Below are 17,119 nucleotides of genomic sequence, written 5' to 3'. Positions count from 1 at the left end.
ATATTTAAAAAACATGTGTCATAGGCCTAACGGTGCAAAATAGTGAAAAGACAAAAGAGATCGACAGAATTAACAGGTAAGGAAACAAAGAAGACCAGTGGTGGTGTGTTGTATAGGTGGAAAAAATAAAGTATACATTGGAGAAGGGGACATATGGGGAAGTATTTGGACAGCAGCACCCTCGCCAAAAATATCTACTGACAGTTATAAGATTAGACTGTCCGACAAAGCAGAGTCATTATCCACCTCACACGCTCAAAGCAAAGACAGAAAAGACATATGTATTTCTAAACTGAGGTGGAGGTGAAATGAAAAATAATGAAAGCACATAAAAAGGTTTTGTGTCCAGGTTAAAGACAAACAGCCAGAGCAGGTATCTGATATTAAGCTGGGCTACACTGTGAAGGTACTGTATATACTTATATACTGTAAGGCACACACAGACACAGGGAATACGGTATCATGTATGCTGCAGTGGTTGCAACTTTGCTGTCAACTCAGGTCAAATGAGAAGAACAATATCAGCTGTGAGTCTGGTACAGACGTAATAATGTGTTATAGGTTTTTATAGAGCGGCTGCTTGATTTTAGGGTCTGAACAACACTCTGAACTACGGGGACAAACTGTTCATTTCATTATTATTATTATGCTTATTATTATGCTCATTATTATTATTATATAACTAGCATTGCTATCATTACATCTATAAATATCCCTATTATCATTTAAATTATAACAGTATATCAGTCTGACAGCTTAAATACGATGGTTAGATCACTTTTCCTGGTCTCTCTCTCTCCTCCTCCCCTCTTTTCCACCGACCTCTCCTCTCTTCCCCGATTTCTCCACTCACCCCAACCAGTCGAGGCAAATGGTCGCCCACAGTGATCCTGGTTCTGCTGGGAGTTTTCCTCCACTTCATTTTTTTTCTCCACAGTTTCCAAAGTGCTTGCTTGTTGAGGGAACTGTTGGTTTCTCTATTATATTGTAAAGTCTCTACCTTGCTATGTAAAGTGCCTTTAGATAATGTATGTTGTGATTTGGCGCTGTACGAATAAAATTTTATTAAATTACCAAGCTGGTATAAAAAACCTAACACAATTAAAAAAAAATCCAAATCCGAGAGTTATCTGTAAACTGAACACCCAGATGAAACTGATATCAGTCTTCTCATGTGACGCTGGGTAAGATGTAAAACAAGCATATCTCTTATAAACCTTGCTCTAATCTTAGGTGCAGTCTAACCTGGGAGGTCTGCAACCCCTGCAAACATGATGGCATGATGCTTGTAGACGCTCTGGTTTGATTTGTGAGTCATTCTGGGTCGGATGAAGTGTTTCACATTTCCTGAGTTTGGTGCAGTACCATGTTGCTTGACAAACCTCTGCAGATGGCCTCAGAGGCACGAGAGGGTGCTACATTGTTAGTGTAATGGTGTAACAGAAGTCAGCCACGCCGGTGTGTCAGAATAGTCTTTGATCGCCTCAGTTACAATTTGTGTGAAAGATCTGTTTAGCTAAGAATCTACTCGTTTTATTAGTTTGGGAAATTAAATATGCAAGGCGTTATTTTTAAACTTACTGATATTTCATACTTTCCATATTGACCAATGAAAAATAACCTCCTCCTTACTGTGCCACCCTGCTGTATGTGAAACAACTTTTTTTTTTTTGGTAATTTGATAGTTACTTGATGTACTTGAGGCGTAGACTACTGCGACACACCCCAGAGCTAACTCCAAGTCATATATCTTTCCTTGTACAATGACTAGACAATGGGATTCAGCTGATCCTACACTGGTCATATGCCATGTTTGAGTGCTCTCCAACATCCTTCCTCTTTATACAGCCTGCACCTCCATCAGGTACATTTTTCTTATGGAAGGGGGAGGAAGTCTGCGGTATAAGAGCATCCAAACGTGAGCATGCATAGCTGAGTACATGGCTATATAAGAACAAACCACTGGGTGGTGCTAGAGATGGACAAAAACTGCTAGAGGTTAAAGCTGATGATGTGACAACCATTGAAAGACCGGGAAATGAAGAACAGTCATTGAGATGCACTGACGGATTCCCGTTGGAAAGCAGTGCTCACTTTGGCAAAGTACCCCGGTGAATACCAGTGACTGGTTCATCACTCCTCTCCCACAGCTCTTTCATCATACAGGGGTGTGCGGGAGTCTGTGTGGGATTATTAAATTGAAACCTTGAAAGAATCGGTGCACTATGTTGGGAGGCCGAACAATGACTCACACCTGGCCGCCATACCCTTCCAATACTGGACTTTGGGAAACTGATTTCTCTCTAACTTTACGAAACAATAACCCGACAACCGCGTTGACTTGATCGCAGCGATTGTGTGCGGGTATAAAAGCTGTAGGCTATCTTTTTAATTTTCACACATCTTCAACTGCGACAGAATATAATACTATGAATGCCATAGTGTAAAGACTTTCAGTAAGTGTGTGTTGTTATCTCCATTTGTACCATTCACTTCTCTGCCCACCTGTGAGTGTGACCTGTCAGAACAAGTATAAACACTTTGTGCAACCTACCTAATTGGAGTCATACTAAACCTTTATGCATCCAAGTACAATACAGTATACACTGAATTTCAAGGACAGTGTGGTGTCATGGCCCTCATTGGAAGCTATGAAAGTGTCCGCCAAATGTCCATTCAATGTCTGAATGTCTCTGTGTCTCACCATGCATGTGTTGTCTCAACCTGAAGAACCTGAACACTAAAAACTCCAATTAAAAAGTCTCTTTTGACGCCCTCCTGTGGACCAATCAGCAGTCTCAGAATAAAAGGAAGGCGCTTGTGCTCCTTATGTCAAATCCCTGAGCAAAGTCACAGAACATTCAGAACCCATTGGCCAAGGCTTAGGCACAGGAAAACAGGGACTGGCAAACAGGAAACCACTCTGTCCTCCTCTCTGTGAGCCCCCAACCTCTCAGGTGAAGAAAAGAGAGGAATGATGGGAGTTTTCGGTGTCAATAAAGGCTGAAAAAGGCATATAGTATAAAGGATTCAGAGTAGGGGGTCAATGCCGGGGCCGGTAAGAACTGTTGTATCTGGGGTACAGGGGTGTGTAGTGGCTGGAGTGGCTGTGGGAGGTGGAGCTGCTAGGGGTGAGATAGGAGCTAGAGGGCAGGAAAGCAGAGGAGGAGCTGTAATAGGAAGGGGAGTAGCTGTAGGAGGAAGAAGGGGAGTAAGGGGAGGCCGAGGAAGGAGAGTATTGGACAGAAGAGCGAGTCAGACTAGAGAGGGGTCGAGTTCGGGGAGTGGGGCTCCATGTGGAGCGCCTGAGCCCAACAAGAGGGGAACGATATGGAGAAGAGGGGGCAGGTCCTAGCAGGGTGGGCCTGGTGGTGGTGGTGGACGGGGGAGAGGTGTATGTGTCTGAGGTGTAGTGCCTGGAGACTGTAGAGCCTAAGCCATGGGGCAGAGTAGGGGAGAAGTTGACATTGAAACTTTGGGAGTCGATCACAACTGTTCGCACCCCCAGGGTCCACTGGGAGGAAGTCAGCCTCAGAGGGGTTGAGGGTGGGGTCCGTGCCGAGGTAGAAGAGGGGGCCTCAAGGGATGGGGGGGTCTCTGACGCTACAAGACCAGCCAGTGAGGTGATCATTGCTGATGATGGACTGCGAGGAGGTATGTGTGAGGTAGGGGAGGTAAGAGGTGAAGCCAGAGCTGCACTGATCATGGACTGACAAAAAGACAAAGTGGAATCATCAGGAACAATTGACGAAGAACTAGTAAGGCCAGAAGCGAGGAGGCTGCCAGGGGCAAAAGATGTGGTATAGCCTTGGGCTAGGTTGGAGGCCGAAGTCGAGGATGGGGGACTTACTTTGGGGGTGCTGGTCCTCCCACGGGTCAGCCTTCCCCCACGGGTGCGGTGGGTCTGCTCTTGATCGAAAGCTAAATCCTCCAGGCGCTGGGTGAGGGCCAGCTTCTGCTGGATGGCCATCCGGAGGAGGGAGTTCAGAGTCTTCTTCTCATCCTCGGCGGCAGCCAGCTGTCTCTGCATCTCATCCAGTTGGATCACATACTCGTCACACCTGATGAGAGGAATCAGGAGGTCGAAAGAGGGAACAAAATGAAAGAGAGATTGAATCAAGGGAGTCACTGTGTCCTGCCAAGAAACAGACCTGAGAACATCTTATCTAACTCTTGACATGAGAGTCAATAAGCGTATCTCCATACTGTCAAACTCTTTAAGAAAGTTTGTGGACTGTTGGTTTGGGGGACAATGTAACCAACTTACCACAGACGCTTTGATACGACAACTTTATTGTTGCAAAATTGATTGTCCTTTTTAACACTTGGGGACAGAGAAGGTCAAAAACATGCATAACAGACAGATCTTATAGATTCAGAGTAACAATAATGTTGGGGTTACATTTCTGGCCAAATAATACCACTCATATAAGACATCCAGTCTTCAGTCTGAGACCTGTTATGGTCTCTGGAACCAAAAAATCCAGCAAATGTGACAGAAAACCCCACTTGTGCTCTAGAGGAGTCTTGAAAATGTACCTAATAGAAACTGCTCTGTGGCTGCCACCAACACCGTTCACATTGCATGTAGTCATCTGTCTTGAATCTAAAAAAAACAATGGGAGTAGCATTGGGAGAAAACGTTTTTTCTTATCGCTGGTCTCTGACCTGGTTGCGAACAGGGCTCGCAGAGAGGAGAAAGTAGCAGCATCCTCCTTCAGCGCCTTCAACTCGTTCCTCAGCTTCATCATGGTGGTGGTCACCATGGACTTCTCGGAATCATACTTACTCTTAAGGTTGGCAAGAGCCCCTTCTGCAGTCTGGATGAACACACATCACACATTCACATTTCAAAAATTGTTCTATAGGGTGTTTTTCTTTCATTGTTTTCCAAAAATCGCTTTAAATATTTGAATGCACTGTTGAAAAAACATTTCTTGAATTAATTTAAACGTGCAACATTTGCAGATCTTAATCCAGGTCTGCTTATAATACGCAACTTTGGGCTTCAATTTTTTGAAAGCCGCTTGGAAAAAACAAAGGCTTTTTGGGCAATTTTCAAAACTGTCGTTGCTTGTTATGAATATCTAACAAGCAAGTTTATTTTTTGACTTATATGATCACTATTTCCCCCGATGCATTGATTAACACTTACAGCCTGCTTACAGCCTCACAAATAATATCAGTGCTGTAGAATGATTCGCCCTGCTTTTAATCCCCATGTGGGCCTATCCCACACATTTATTGTCCTCATTGGAGAAAAATCAATGACATGTCAATCATGTTGTGGCCGTCAAAGTTGGACATTCTCACGGTTCGCTGCACGTTGGACCCAGCGACAGCGTCACCCTGATTTTCACAGACAATGCCGCCAATAAAGTGGTCTAAGTATGGACAAAAATACAACAAGGATTGGAAGAAGGAAAAAGAACTTAAAGAGTGGATATGACCAGTTGTCAGGGATGAAAGTAAAGCTCTGTGCAGATAATAAAAACATAAACATTATATAGTTCCTCGTATTTTAACATTTATATGTCAATATTTTAATACCTGGCTTGTTTTTTAAGCTGCTGTTGCTTATTTGTTGCACGAGAGTTGGCAACACTGACACCAACTCTTCAACTGAAACTATAGGAATATATGCATGACAGGACTCGTTTTCAAGAATGTAGGTTAAATCCACATCATTGAAATTGTTGTCGTTGACATTTTCTCAGTGGATAAATTTAGCTCTGGTCTCGACTTTGAATCCGCACATGCCCAAGGGTAGAAACCATATAAAACAGGAAATATAAAGTGATTGCAATGGGGGATAGGTTTGGCACAGCCCAGTGAGTCCTTCAATCAACCTTATTGGGTAATGTGTCTTAGGAAAGTGTAGACAAATAAAAAGTTGGACTACAAACTGTTGAAAATCCAAAGCCAGCTGGCAGTTTTTTTTGTGTAAAGCCATTACCCATTAAAATGTCTGTGCAAATATCTGGTTTGGTAGATGCACAGGAAAATAATTCATGTAGCTGCTGGCGTCATTGCAATGCGTTGGCCAAACAGTTAATCGGGAATCTGATTCGGTATTAAATGTACAACAACACGTCACAGTCAGCTCCAAGTAAAGACTGGGATTCACTGACATTAGTCACAACCAATCAAACAAAAACCAACTAAACACCAAAAACTTCAGTTAAAATTTGCTACATCATTTGTCTATAGCTTGCAATATGAAACTAGTAATAAGTCACGGTTTGGATGAATGGATGGATGATCAATTGACATGATAGACACCTGGACAAAGCTATAAGCAAACTGCAGGCACTCACTGTATTTTCTTCAGGTAATGCACACTTCCAGTTTGTATTGTCAAACATTTTGTCACACTACATAATTCAGTTCTACACTTCTAAGACCTCTAGCGTCTGTTCCCTCACCTGCTTGTTAGCCTTCAGCACCAGTCTGAGGGTGGCTGTCTGCTCTCTCTTGGTGCTCAGCAAAGACTTGAGCTTCAGGATCTCCTCCAGGCAGCTCTCCTTGTCCTTGTCCAGCAGAGGGGCCAGTTCCCTGGCCGCAGCTCTCTGTCTGGACAGCTGCAGAGACTGGTCCACGGCCCGCTGGAGGTGCTTCACCTGGGGGAGAAGAGGAGGTGAGGGTGGGAAACGAGGTAAGAAGAGGAGGAGAAGAGATAAGAGGATATAAGGTGGTTCCGTTTGGGGATGAATTTGGCCAAAGGGAGGGGTTTATTTTGTGGGCAAATAGAAGTTGGCAGGGAGGGGTGGAAAGGAAAGAAGGAAGGACTGAAAGCATGCTGAAAAGGGTTGTTAGTTTTCTAGACGTGTCGAGGGAGAGGTAAGAGAGGGGAAAGGTAGGAAAAACAGGTAGGAAAATGAAAAAAGGAACAAGCCGGAGGGAAGGGGAAAGAAAAACCAAAAAGAAGGATGTCGCATTTGAAGTAGCTGAAGGGGATTCTGAAACCGGAGCAAAATAGTGGACACAAAAGTTATAGAGAAGAGAGTAAAGGAAGGACAAAGGGAGTTCCAGCGACACCAACGCCAGCACCGGGTTCTACCTGCTCTCTGATGATGGCGTTGAGGTTGTAGATGTTCATTGGCTCCTTGCGCAGCTCACTGGCCGGCTCCAGGGCAGGCGATGATGATGACGATGACGATGAAGAGGCACTGATACTGGGTGAGCGGGTAGGAGGTGTGCAGGCTCGCGGGCTCTGCTCAGATGGGACCGGGGGACCCTCCTTCTCCTCCCCTCCACCCTCTCTGCACAGGGGCTCTTTGGATGGAGACTCCGAGGGACTCCGCGACTCCCCGGAAGTCGAGGTTGCAGCGGCAACAGCGGCCAGCCGCCTTGCGAGGCGCGGTGTGAGGAGAACTTTGCTGTTGTCCAACGACATGGCTTTGAGACTGGCAGTGATGGCCCTCAGTCCTCTGCCTTGTCTATAAGAACAAACAAAATGAATAAGATCAACTAATGTGTTGATGGCGTCTGCAGCAGATAAGCACTCATTCTGTTGAAAGACTTTTTCCTTCAATTCGACCCCGGTTTCCGCTGTGGTGAAATGCTCTCAAGTGCTCTTACCCTGCTAGTGAAAGCCGGCAAAGATATTTTGAGAGGTCTTGAACGATAACGTCTTTAAACTTTTCCTACAAATTTCTCAGTAACTCCATTATCAAAATCATAAGGCGCCCACAGGATTAATCAATCAAATGCACCGCAGAGTCCACGTGGGTTACCATGTAAGATGTCTATGAATCAGCTTTAGACAAAATGAGGATCATCTGTTGCCAGTAGCCTTGGCTTGGGAGGAATATCTCATCAGTGATTGGGTGAGAGTCACCAGACAGACTGCATAAAATCATAAATGCAATTTGACGTAAGGGGGGACTGTGAATACCGAGCGGAATTACCTGTACGCAGGGTCTTCAAATTCCACTGCTGTGGCAGGCTGGAGACATGGAATTTGTTTAAGAGGGATTCTTAGGGATGTAGAAAGAAAGTTGCGAGTATTGAGAACTTGCTGGTGGACACGAGAGGCGGACAAAGCTGTCAACCTCCAGCAGGTTCGAGTAGCTTTTTTAAATTTTGGTAAAAGCCTTCAAGCTGACTCAATAGAAGTGGGGTGGGGGTTTCCTCTGGCAAGGTCAGAGAACTGCATTCATTTTAATTTCCAAATAAGAATGTAAGTACAGTCAGTGTTTAGAAAATTCCACATGACATAACCCAACAGTGAATATTCTCAGTTGTGACCAGGAATGGGTGTACACGTATAGTTTGGACTAAATTTAGATTTGATCTGTGAACTAATAGGGCCTCAGTCACTGTGATTTTGAGATGTGTTGTTAATCTATGTGTATTCCAGTAAAACAGCAGTCAGACCTGTAGTAGTCCAGCATGACACGGTTGGGCGTCTCGTTGTTGCACAGACAGACGTGATGGTAGAGCTGTGCAAGCTCCTCACTCAGCGTCACCAGCTCATCCTGAGCTGCGTTCAGTGCCCCCCGGCTCTCACTGGCTCCTGACTGAGCTGCCTGCAACTCCGACTCCAGACTAGAAATCTGAGAAATGAGGACAGAAGAAGAAATCATTCATCTCTGGTATCGATATCTCATTCAGACACAGACTGTCTCAGTCTGTCAGGGTTACCTTCTCACGTCCCTCCCGGCAGCTCTTCTCCAACGAAGCGACCTGCCGCTCCAGCTTCTGGTGCTGGCTGTATCGGTTCGGCCTCTCCCCTCCTCCCTCCCCACACTGAGCCAGTCTGTCTCTAAAGCCCTTCAGCTCCGCCTTTAGCTCCACCACCTCAGTCACAGCAACACGATACTTGCACTGCAGGATCTCCAGACCCGGCGTTTGGTATGAAAATAACTGACTTTTGTTCAGTGTCTCGCTCTTATAGTCCACCGTGTCCCCTTCGTCTTCAGCCTCTAAGTCATCTCTGCTGAGGTCCTCAGGATTCAGCTGAGAGGTGACACTGCTCTGGGCTTCCTGGTTGAGCTGGGCCCTGCGATGCAGACGGCGGAGGGCAGTGACCTTCTGGCTAAGACGGAGGGTCTTCTCATACTGCTCCGTCAGGGCCCCCTGGGTGTGTTGGAGCTGAGTCTGGGACTCCTCCAGGCTCGTCATCAGTGCTACCTTCTCACGCTCAACCTTAGGGGGAACCATTAAGGGACAAATACGTGTATTTTTTACGATCTCATATGTTTCATATATTCTTCAAATAAACATATCATACAACAAATCAAATTTAGACTTTAGACAAAAAAGTGAACCAATCCTCATCTTCAAACATAGAGTAATCTCTTGTTTTGAAAGGCAATATTCCAAGTTTCAGATAAAAGCAAATACATAGGGAACATCTACTGCTGGGACTGGGTCAACACCAAATATCATGTGCTCAGTTCATGAATTTACTGGAACTATCCGAACCTCCTGCATGACTCATCAGATCCCAACCACTGGAACCAATCTGATGTTCTCAGGCTTACATTGCCAGTTAAAGAGTTTTTAAAACCACATCATAGCACAAGAGTATCTTTAGAATATTAGCAAACTGCTTCAGTAAGCAGTCCAAGTCCTCCTGGGTGTGAAGAAACAGAACTATTGCACAAGAAAGGGGATTCACTAACACAAACACGAGCAGCCAGGACATCAGGAGAAGCTGCAGTGAAAACCCATCCACCAGAGAGTGGTCGATAGTGTAGTGTGTCACAGAGATATAAATAAGCTCTTCTGCAGCCCAGCCCTATGGAGAGGCCGCAGACAGCACACACACACACACACACACACACACACACAAACACACACACACATGGATGTGCACATTCACATCATACACAGCTCTGTGGTGACGTAAGCATGATTTGATTAACTAATTCACAAACTAACTGTTAAATGTTTGAGGAAAAACCCTGAGATTTTGTGGTGGTGTGAGAGAAAGGTGTTGGGAAGGAAAACAAGAAGGACTGAGAGACAGGAAGAGAGGAGGGGGGAGGATGAGAGGCAGGGTGCTTTACGCAGTGGGGATACTGTGTGTCAGCATGGTTTTATAATAAATTATTCAAAAGCTTTTTTTTTTTCTTTAGGAGAAGACAGCTGCTTGAAAATGAACCCAGCAGAAGCTAAAAATAAAAAATAAAAACTCCGGAAATATGGGTTATCAGTGTCACCACCATCGGTATTGGAGTGTTGTTTTTCTTTCACACTGTAATCCAAACTTCCATTCTGCAGGACTGATCAGAAAACAGACTCACGGCCATTATGTGCTGCTTGAGCTTCTGGATCTCTGTCAGGTTCATCTCACTGTAGAGGTCCGACGTCGTCACTCCCTCAGCTTTGCGGCCCGGCCCTCGGCACTCTCCGTTGGGCCTGGCCCCCAGCGCTGCCGCGGTCCCCGCTGCGGTCCCGCCCTGAAGGTGGCCATTACATCTGTCGCAGCAGATTAGAGCGTGTCTTTAAAGTGCACTTTGTTTCCCTCACACCAAGTAGAGAATTATAGTAATTCATACCAAGCAGAGTTCAGAAGTACAAGCCTTTTACAACCATAACTTTCACAAAGCCGATTAACCCTTAACCTCTAACCCAGGTCCATAGCTGAATAGTACTTAAAACTTAACCTGGGACAAGATTTGTTGTGTAGTTTCAATGTTTCATCAAAACCAATATCTTTCTCTAACTTTAACAAATCATTTTAGCGACCTAAACCTAACAATATGTGAATATGCATTTTGGAAAAACATTCATCATCCATAAACATAAATTTATTTTCCACATGCGTGTGGGCAGTATCCACCTTGTTGGCTCCTCCGCGTTCGGGGACAGCAGAGTTGTCGGGGTGGCGGTGCCACTGGGCGGGGCCGAGGTGAACGTCAGGTGGGTACTGCCGGTGAAGGCCACGTCACACATGCTGAGGTGGTGCACCAGCTCCCTGCGCAGGTGGTTCTTCTGCTCACGCTCACTCTTCAGGGACTCCAGACACTCCTCCAGCTGCGTATCAGACATGTCCTTCAAACGCAGCGCGTCTTGCAGCTGGCTGTTGAGGAGTTCGGTCTCCTCCTCCAAGACCTTGATCTCGTGCTTCAGGCCTTCGTACTCCACCTGAACCACAGACCGAGGAACGCACAGGTTAATGGCTATTATGGCAGTTACGTAGATTGTGTTTGTTTGAGATTGCTGTATGAGAGTGTCATTAAATGAAAATGAAATCCCAAACTTTTCAGTATCATCAACAATACAAAAGCGATATTGTTATTCCTCTGTCCAAGCTGGATATTGTTATCATCTGTGTGTACAAAATAATTGGAAAAGGCATGGGCACATTTTCACCCACCTTAATGGAAACCAAGATATCTTGGAAATGTGTTTTGAACTTGACCTCTGACCTATCAGCTCCAAAAGCTAATCATTGTAGATATCCTCCCAAGTAATTCTTACCAGGTTTGTTTTTTGTATTTTGAACACGTACACATACATACACACACACACACACACACACACACACACACACACACACACACACACACACACACACACACACAGAGCAGTGAAAACAATACCCTGCTTGCCCTGCTATGCACTGTAGCCGGCCACATTCAGCCTTGCACGTGGAATTTAAAGCATATCAACCAAGAACAGTCAGTGTTTTTTTGTTCGATCAATCTTAATTAAAACTCACAAACTAAACTCAGATGTTCTTTAAAAATATACAGATGTGTGACAAATTTAAGGAAAAATTGAAAAAAAAACAAATATTGAGTGTAAGAAGAAAGAAATGCATCTCGCTTCCATGCAGGCAAAGATCAGTGTAGCGCTGCAACAAATGTTTATTTTCATTATTGACTGATCTGCAGATTATTTTCTTGATTGTTCCGTTAATCTTTCAACCTCATTTTTTATTTAGCAGTCAAAATTGACTGAAGGTCTCCATTCAACTATAGTCCAAATTATTAATATCTATCAAAATACAGTGGTTTAAAAAAGCTATTTTTCAAATCATGTTTTCATCCCAGGTTTTTGAGTGTTGACTGATCATCAAAGATCTACAACATAATTAAGTGTGTATGAAGAGGTCTGCATACTTCATTTTCTTTCAATTGACTAATCATAATTTAATGTGTGTGAAAAAGATGTGTTGAACAGATTGAGGTGTTGATGATGTTTGAATGAGGTGTCGTCCCTCAGACAGAACTGCATGATTGTGTCACAGAAGTAGCGCTGAGTCATTATGATATACATTTTCACTGTATCTGTATATAATCCTCTAATGTAAGTGACTTCAAAAGCAAACGACTCACGTTCCACCACTGAACCACTGGACTATTGTCCTCTGTCCATGTGTCTGAATCATCGGTACCTGGTTCTGTTTGAGGGTTGACACCAGCTTCTGCAGAGAGATGTTCTCCTCCTCCAGCTCAGTGTAGTCCTGGAGCAGCCGCGCATCCCGGAGCTTGTACTCCCTGATCTCCTCCCTCATGCGGCTGCGCTGCAGCTCCAACATTTCATTACTCTGCTGAGACAGGACAAGAGATGAAGCTGCACATGGCCAACGCAAAAGAAAACTACTGGATTCAACACCAAAGTGATGGAGTTTTCATAGAAAGATAGTGTTCTTCCATAGGAAACCATACAGTCAGCTCAAACTGAATACCTTTGAGCCACTTCCTGTTTGTTCCCATGAAAGAACACACTGATGACATTATGTATTTGCTGCTGTACAGTACCTCCCTGAGCTCCTGCAGCAGGGTGCTCAGATGCTCGTTGTCGGCCTGAGCGTTGGAGGCAGCGGCCCGGCTGAGCTTCAGCTCCGACTGCAGCTCCAGGATGCGGCCCACGTAGTAGGCCTCCTTGGTGGCGGACTCCTGCAGCAGCGTCTCCTCGTTGTTCTCCCCATCCTCGGCCACCTTACGCTGGGTGGAGTAGGCATGGCCAAATGCCTGGAAGGAGGCGGGAGAGGGGCGAGTGAGTTCTCCAACATGATCAGGTGATTCATTCATAAAGCCATGATAAGGGCAAAAAGAAAATGCCATATATCAATGTTGAAAAGAAAATGTTTTAGTTGACACAAGAGTTAACATCTTAGGAAATAAAGTGCCTGCCATTGTAAACATAACTATTTTCTGTCAGGTCAAAGCATAATTATAAGTTTATTGTTAATTATTCTATTAATAATTTTTTGTCCAACTGATGAATCCTTACAAGTTGTTAAAAATTCCATTATGTGTCCATCATAAGGTATCAAAGCTCTGAGAATCAGTAAGTGCGGTACAGAAGACAACCAACTAAATATTCACTTCCACTCAAAGATAATGGAGGCAAAGAAACTCGTCTGGATAAATGAGATGAAATGAGCATCTTGAAATCCATTCATTTATTATTCAGATTAGTTTGCTGATTTTAAGATAAATATATTTGATATTTGGTGGGAAACAAATCTGTACAAACAGACGTTTTTCATGTCTGTTTAAATAAATCCGACATGTACAGTATTTAACTCCTGCGACATTATGTGGCTTAAACGCTGGAACAAACTTGCTCTGCTCTTCTGGCTGCATCTTCTTCCATGTGAGCCCACTGGTCTGTTCTTGGCTTCCTCTTCATTTCTTTGAGCTACATCGTGAATCTGACTTGGTTTCTATGACTGTTTTCTTCAGGACTTTCGGTTGTTGCTTGTGATCTATTCTTTCCCTTTCTTATGTTTAGCTTTTCCTACAGGTTTTGCTACTTTCCCCACTATGTCGTCCTGATTTGTTCCCTCTATTTGTTGGTTATCCTCTGGGTCTGAGTTGAGAGTTGTCATCTTTTTCACTGTCCAGAGGTCGGAGAACCACGGCTGTTCTCTGTCCTTCTGTTTATCGATGCATGGACCACTGCGCACTTTGAGGTGAGCTGACTCAAGATTACTCAAGATTAATGAACCTTCACTGCCAACTCAACCCAATCCCGACTGCTGTTGGCCTTATCAACAAGGCCCTGGACCCCATCACTGCATTGCACTGGACAAATGTCCCCACGTGTCACTGTGGCACTTTCCGTGGCCAATAATGATCATACTGTACATACTTCAAATAATAAATATCTATTGTTTCTATTGCATAATCACTTTCTAGTGTTTGCAACATATTGCACAATCCTTTTTCTAGTGGTTATCATACTTTTATATTTCATACTGCTTCCTATTTGTATATTTACTTGCATAAACACACCACAGCAAATTCCTAGTATGTGTAAACCAACTTGGCAATAAACCCTGATTCTGATTCTGCAAAAATTACTCTACAAATGAAATGTGATAATGTCTTCTGTGTATTTTGTCCATATATAGCTGGATACTCTTGGGGCAAAAATCACGGAGGACATTTTACAGATGTGGAAGTCAGGAGGTGGACGGAAGTGAATGTGCTGGTAACAGTGGTGATGTGTGTTTACCTCATCATCAGTGTTAATTAACTAACATATTTCAGGTTTTGCTGGAATAAATGTATACAGAAATATTCAACTCAGATTCTGTTAAAAATAATTGTTTACTTTTGTTATATGTTGCTGCATTTAGATAACTGAAACTCACGAGTTGAGTTTTATTTGTGTTTTCACCGTAATGGTCAAATCCCCTTTGTCTTTTATCCTCTGTCGACAATAACAACCAAAGTGGTTTTCAGACATGACCTCCAGAGGATGTGCATGGATTAGAAGGCTGGACCTCAGTGCATGTCTGAAAGCAGCTTTAGACAACAAACATCTTTATCTGTGATAAAGTGAGAAGTATTTCAAAATCTTTTATGTAATTTAAATTTTTGGGTTCAGTTTAAGGATTCTCATCAGCAGCAGTAGGGATATACCTGCGTCAGAATCATGTAAAGAGACTGAGACACTTTTAGAGACTGACTGGTGAACATAGTGCCTTTCAAGCTTTCATGTTGTCTTCAATCGGCTCAACTTGTCGCCGAAAGTCTCCATTTCTGATCTCAGCTGTGATGGACATAAAAAAAAGATCTCATTCGATGGCACCCATAAACATCCAGCTGGGAGCATTTAAACCACACCAGGAAATAGAGCGATTGGATTTTACATTCTATTGGTGCACAGCTCCTCCATGTCAGCCCATTACAGACAACAAACAATATGTACATGTCAACATATGGCACCGTAATGACGTGCCAACAGAATGACCTACAGCTGACACACACATCCAACTGCTGTACATCAGAGAGAGAGGATACACCTCAGGAATGTGGCTATACAGATAGACACGATGCTTCATAGAATAAATCCTGTCATCGAACAGCAATCTACACACTTTGGTTCTGGAAAAATAATCGAAATGAAAAATATTTGCTCCTTGGCGACTGTTATGGGCCCTGACACTGGACCGTGAGTGGTGAAGGCTTAATTTCCTGCTGACAAAAAGAGGAGACTGTGATCCCCCCCCCCCCCCCCCCCCCCCTTGGGTGCAACCTGGTGTGTTATGATTCATCACTAATGGAGGGCGTTGCTCAATGCATTATGAAGTAAACAGTGCCCAGCACGGTTTGTAATATGTCCCCAAAATGAAAATCTAACCAAGGGTTGAAACGTCAACGCCATCTCATTTGCATTGAATGTCAGACAGTTAATATATTGTTTACCATGCAAACATAATTATTAGGATGTATATAAAAGTACTTCATAACTTTGTTTGGGTATTAGGTGCAACCTGCATGTAATTTCAATCCTTTAATCTTTTTCGTCCGTGTCTTTGCTAAATTCTGTCCTGTGACACAGTGGACTAGTTGGACACCGCTGGGCCTCTCTGGCTCTGTTTGTCTCTCCCTCTCTGTTTTGGCCTCGTCCTTGTCTCATTCAGTCTGAGACAGGATGATGTCAGAGTTGGCACTAGAGCGTGTTGTCAGCCTAACCAGGACACTGGTCTCAGAGCGACAGAAAAGGGAAGCAGCAGATAAAACTGGCGGAAGGCCTTGTAGGCAAACTTCTCCCACGTTTACACAGAGCAGAGAGGACAGGAGGAAGCAGGACCTCTGGCTACACTCACTCAAAGTCTGAAAAACCATCCTGCAGGATAGTGCGAAGGTATGGCCGTGTTTATTTGCGCTTTAGAAAGTTACTGCAGAGAAACAATCAGAAAAGGAACATTTTGTCTCATATGCACTGCTTTGTTTTTCGCTAACGCTCCTTTTCTTCATTTGCTCTCTGGCTCGCTTGACCACCTCTGCTCTCTCTCACTCTCATTTAAAGAGTTTCTATAAATTATAGTGGTTAATTGATCGCTAATCTGTGAGGCGAAACAGCCTCTCGAAGCAAATGAGATCCTCAGGTGAAAAGTGTAACGTTCTGCAATCGATCTAAACGTACATCTTTAGCTGTCAGGTGAGCTCTGAGGTCATAGTCAAAGATATTGCAAGAGGTTTCTAATTTTTTGCTTTTTTAGATAATTTAACGAATGAAACTGAGTTGTGTCACCCAAATGAACAACTTGAATTAAGGTCAGTGCTACAGTTTCTCTGGTGAGATGAGGGATTATTACTAATGAAGGTATCTCCATTTTCTAACTTATCTCTGCAATAGAGACACAAGCGAACGTTTATATTGGTCAGAAAATGATGTCGTACGATAAGTGAGTCAGAAAAAAGTCCGAAAATTACATTACACATCGTTCAAAAACACCTTTTTCCTGGTATCTCTGCATCCTATAGGACAATAGACACAACCTAAAGCTTATATAGTTCCAAAAGGAAGAAGTCGGAAAATTATGTCATATTGTGTTGTAACGCATTCACTTTTGCAAACAATAAGATTAGAGATAAATTCCACAGCTTATTTAGATTAACCAATCATTTGTCATCAATCAATCAATCAATCAATCAAATTGTTTCCACAAATCACAATTTGTCTCATTGGGCTTTAGAGGGTGCAACACTTTTAACAGGGGAAAAAACATAGATATATACGTATGTGAGGGATCCCTCTCCCAAAACGGACGTAAATATATATATAAACGACATGGCCTGACTGAAGTATACAGCATGTGATGCTCATTTTGGTCTTGTTCTCTGCCTCAGGCCTGCTATCCCATCTCACTGGATGAAGTCTTTAAATCTGTGACACCAGTGGACAACTGCATATTTAT

The 17,119-nt window shown here is 43.6% G+C and overlaps 1 protein-coding gene across 9 annotated transcripts in view; it reads right to left on the bottom strand.

Moving 5' to 3' along the window:
* The window catches only part of LOC117757423 (protein bicaudal D homolog 1-like), a 40,267-nt gene that overhangs the window by 8,036 nt on the left and 15,112 nt on the right, over window positions 1-17,119 (bottom strand). For 6 of the 9 annotated variants that reach the window (XR_004613112.1, XM_034578581.1, XM_034578582.1 and 3 more), the window contains exons 2-11: window positions 12,720-12,932; window positions 12,353-12,505; window positions 10,793-11,097; window positions 10,254-10,428; window positions 8,647-9,150; window positions 8,380-8,558; window positions 7,061-7,439; window positions 6,426-6,620; window positions 4,669-4,820; window positions 3,851-4,061 (exon numbers count right to left, since the gene is read on the bottom strand). Coding sequence is in view for 8 of the 9 variants with exons in the window: in XM_034578581.1 (XP_034434472.1) it covers window positions 3,851-4,061; window positions 4,669-4,820; window positions 6,426-6,620; window positions 7,061-7,439; window positions 8,380-8,558; window positions 8,647-9,150; window positions 10,254-10,428; window positions 10,793-11,097; window positions 12,353-12,505; window positions 12,720-12,932 (2,466 nt within the window). In the remaining variant the exon portion in view is untranslated. Of the gene's footprint in view, window positions 1-2,978; window positions 4,062-4,668; window positions 4,821-6,425; window positions 6,621-7,060; window positions 7,440-8,379; window positions 8,559-8,646; window positions 9,151-10,253; window positions 10,429-10,792; window positions 11,098-12,352; window positions 12,506-12,719; window positions 12,933-17,119 lie in introns of those variants that run through there. The other 3 variants (XM_034578577.1, XM_034578578.1, XM_034578579.1) reach the window with 2 other exon arrangements.

This window comes from Hippoglossus hippoglossus, chromosome 23 (genome assembly GCF_009819705.1).
Source record: "Hippoglossus hippoglossus isolate fHipHip1 chromosome 23, fHipHip1.pri, whole genome shotgun sequence".
Lineage (NCBI taxonomy): Eukaryota > Metazoa > Chordata > Actinopteri > Pleuronectiformes > Pleuronectidae > Hippoglossus > Hippoglossus hippoglossus.
The sequence above is the reverse complement of the archived record's forward strand: the minus strand, read 5'-3'. Positions and strand labels throughout refer to the sequence as shown.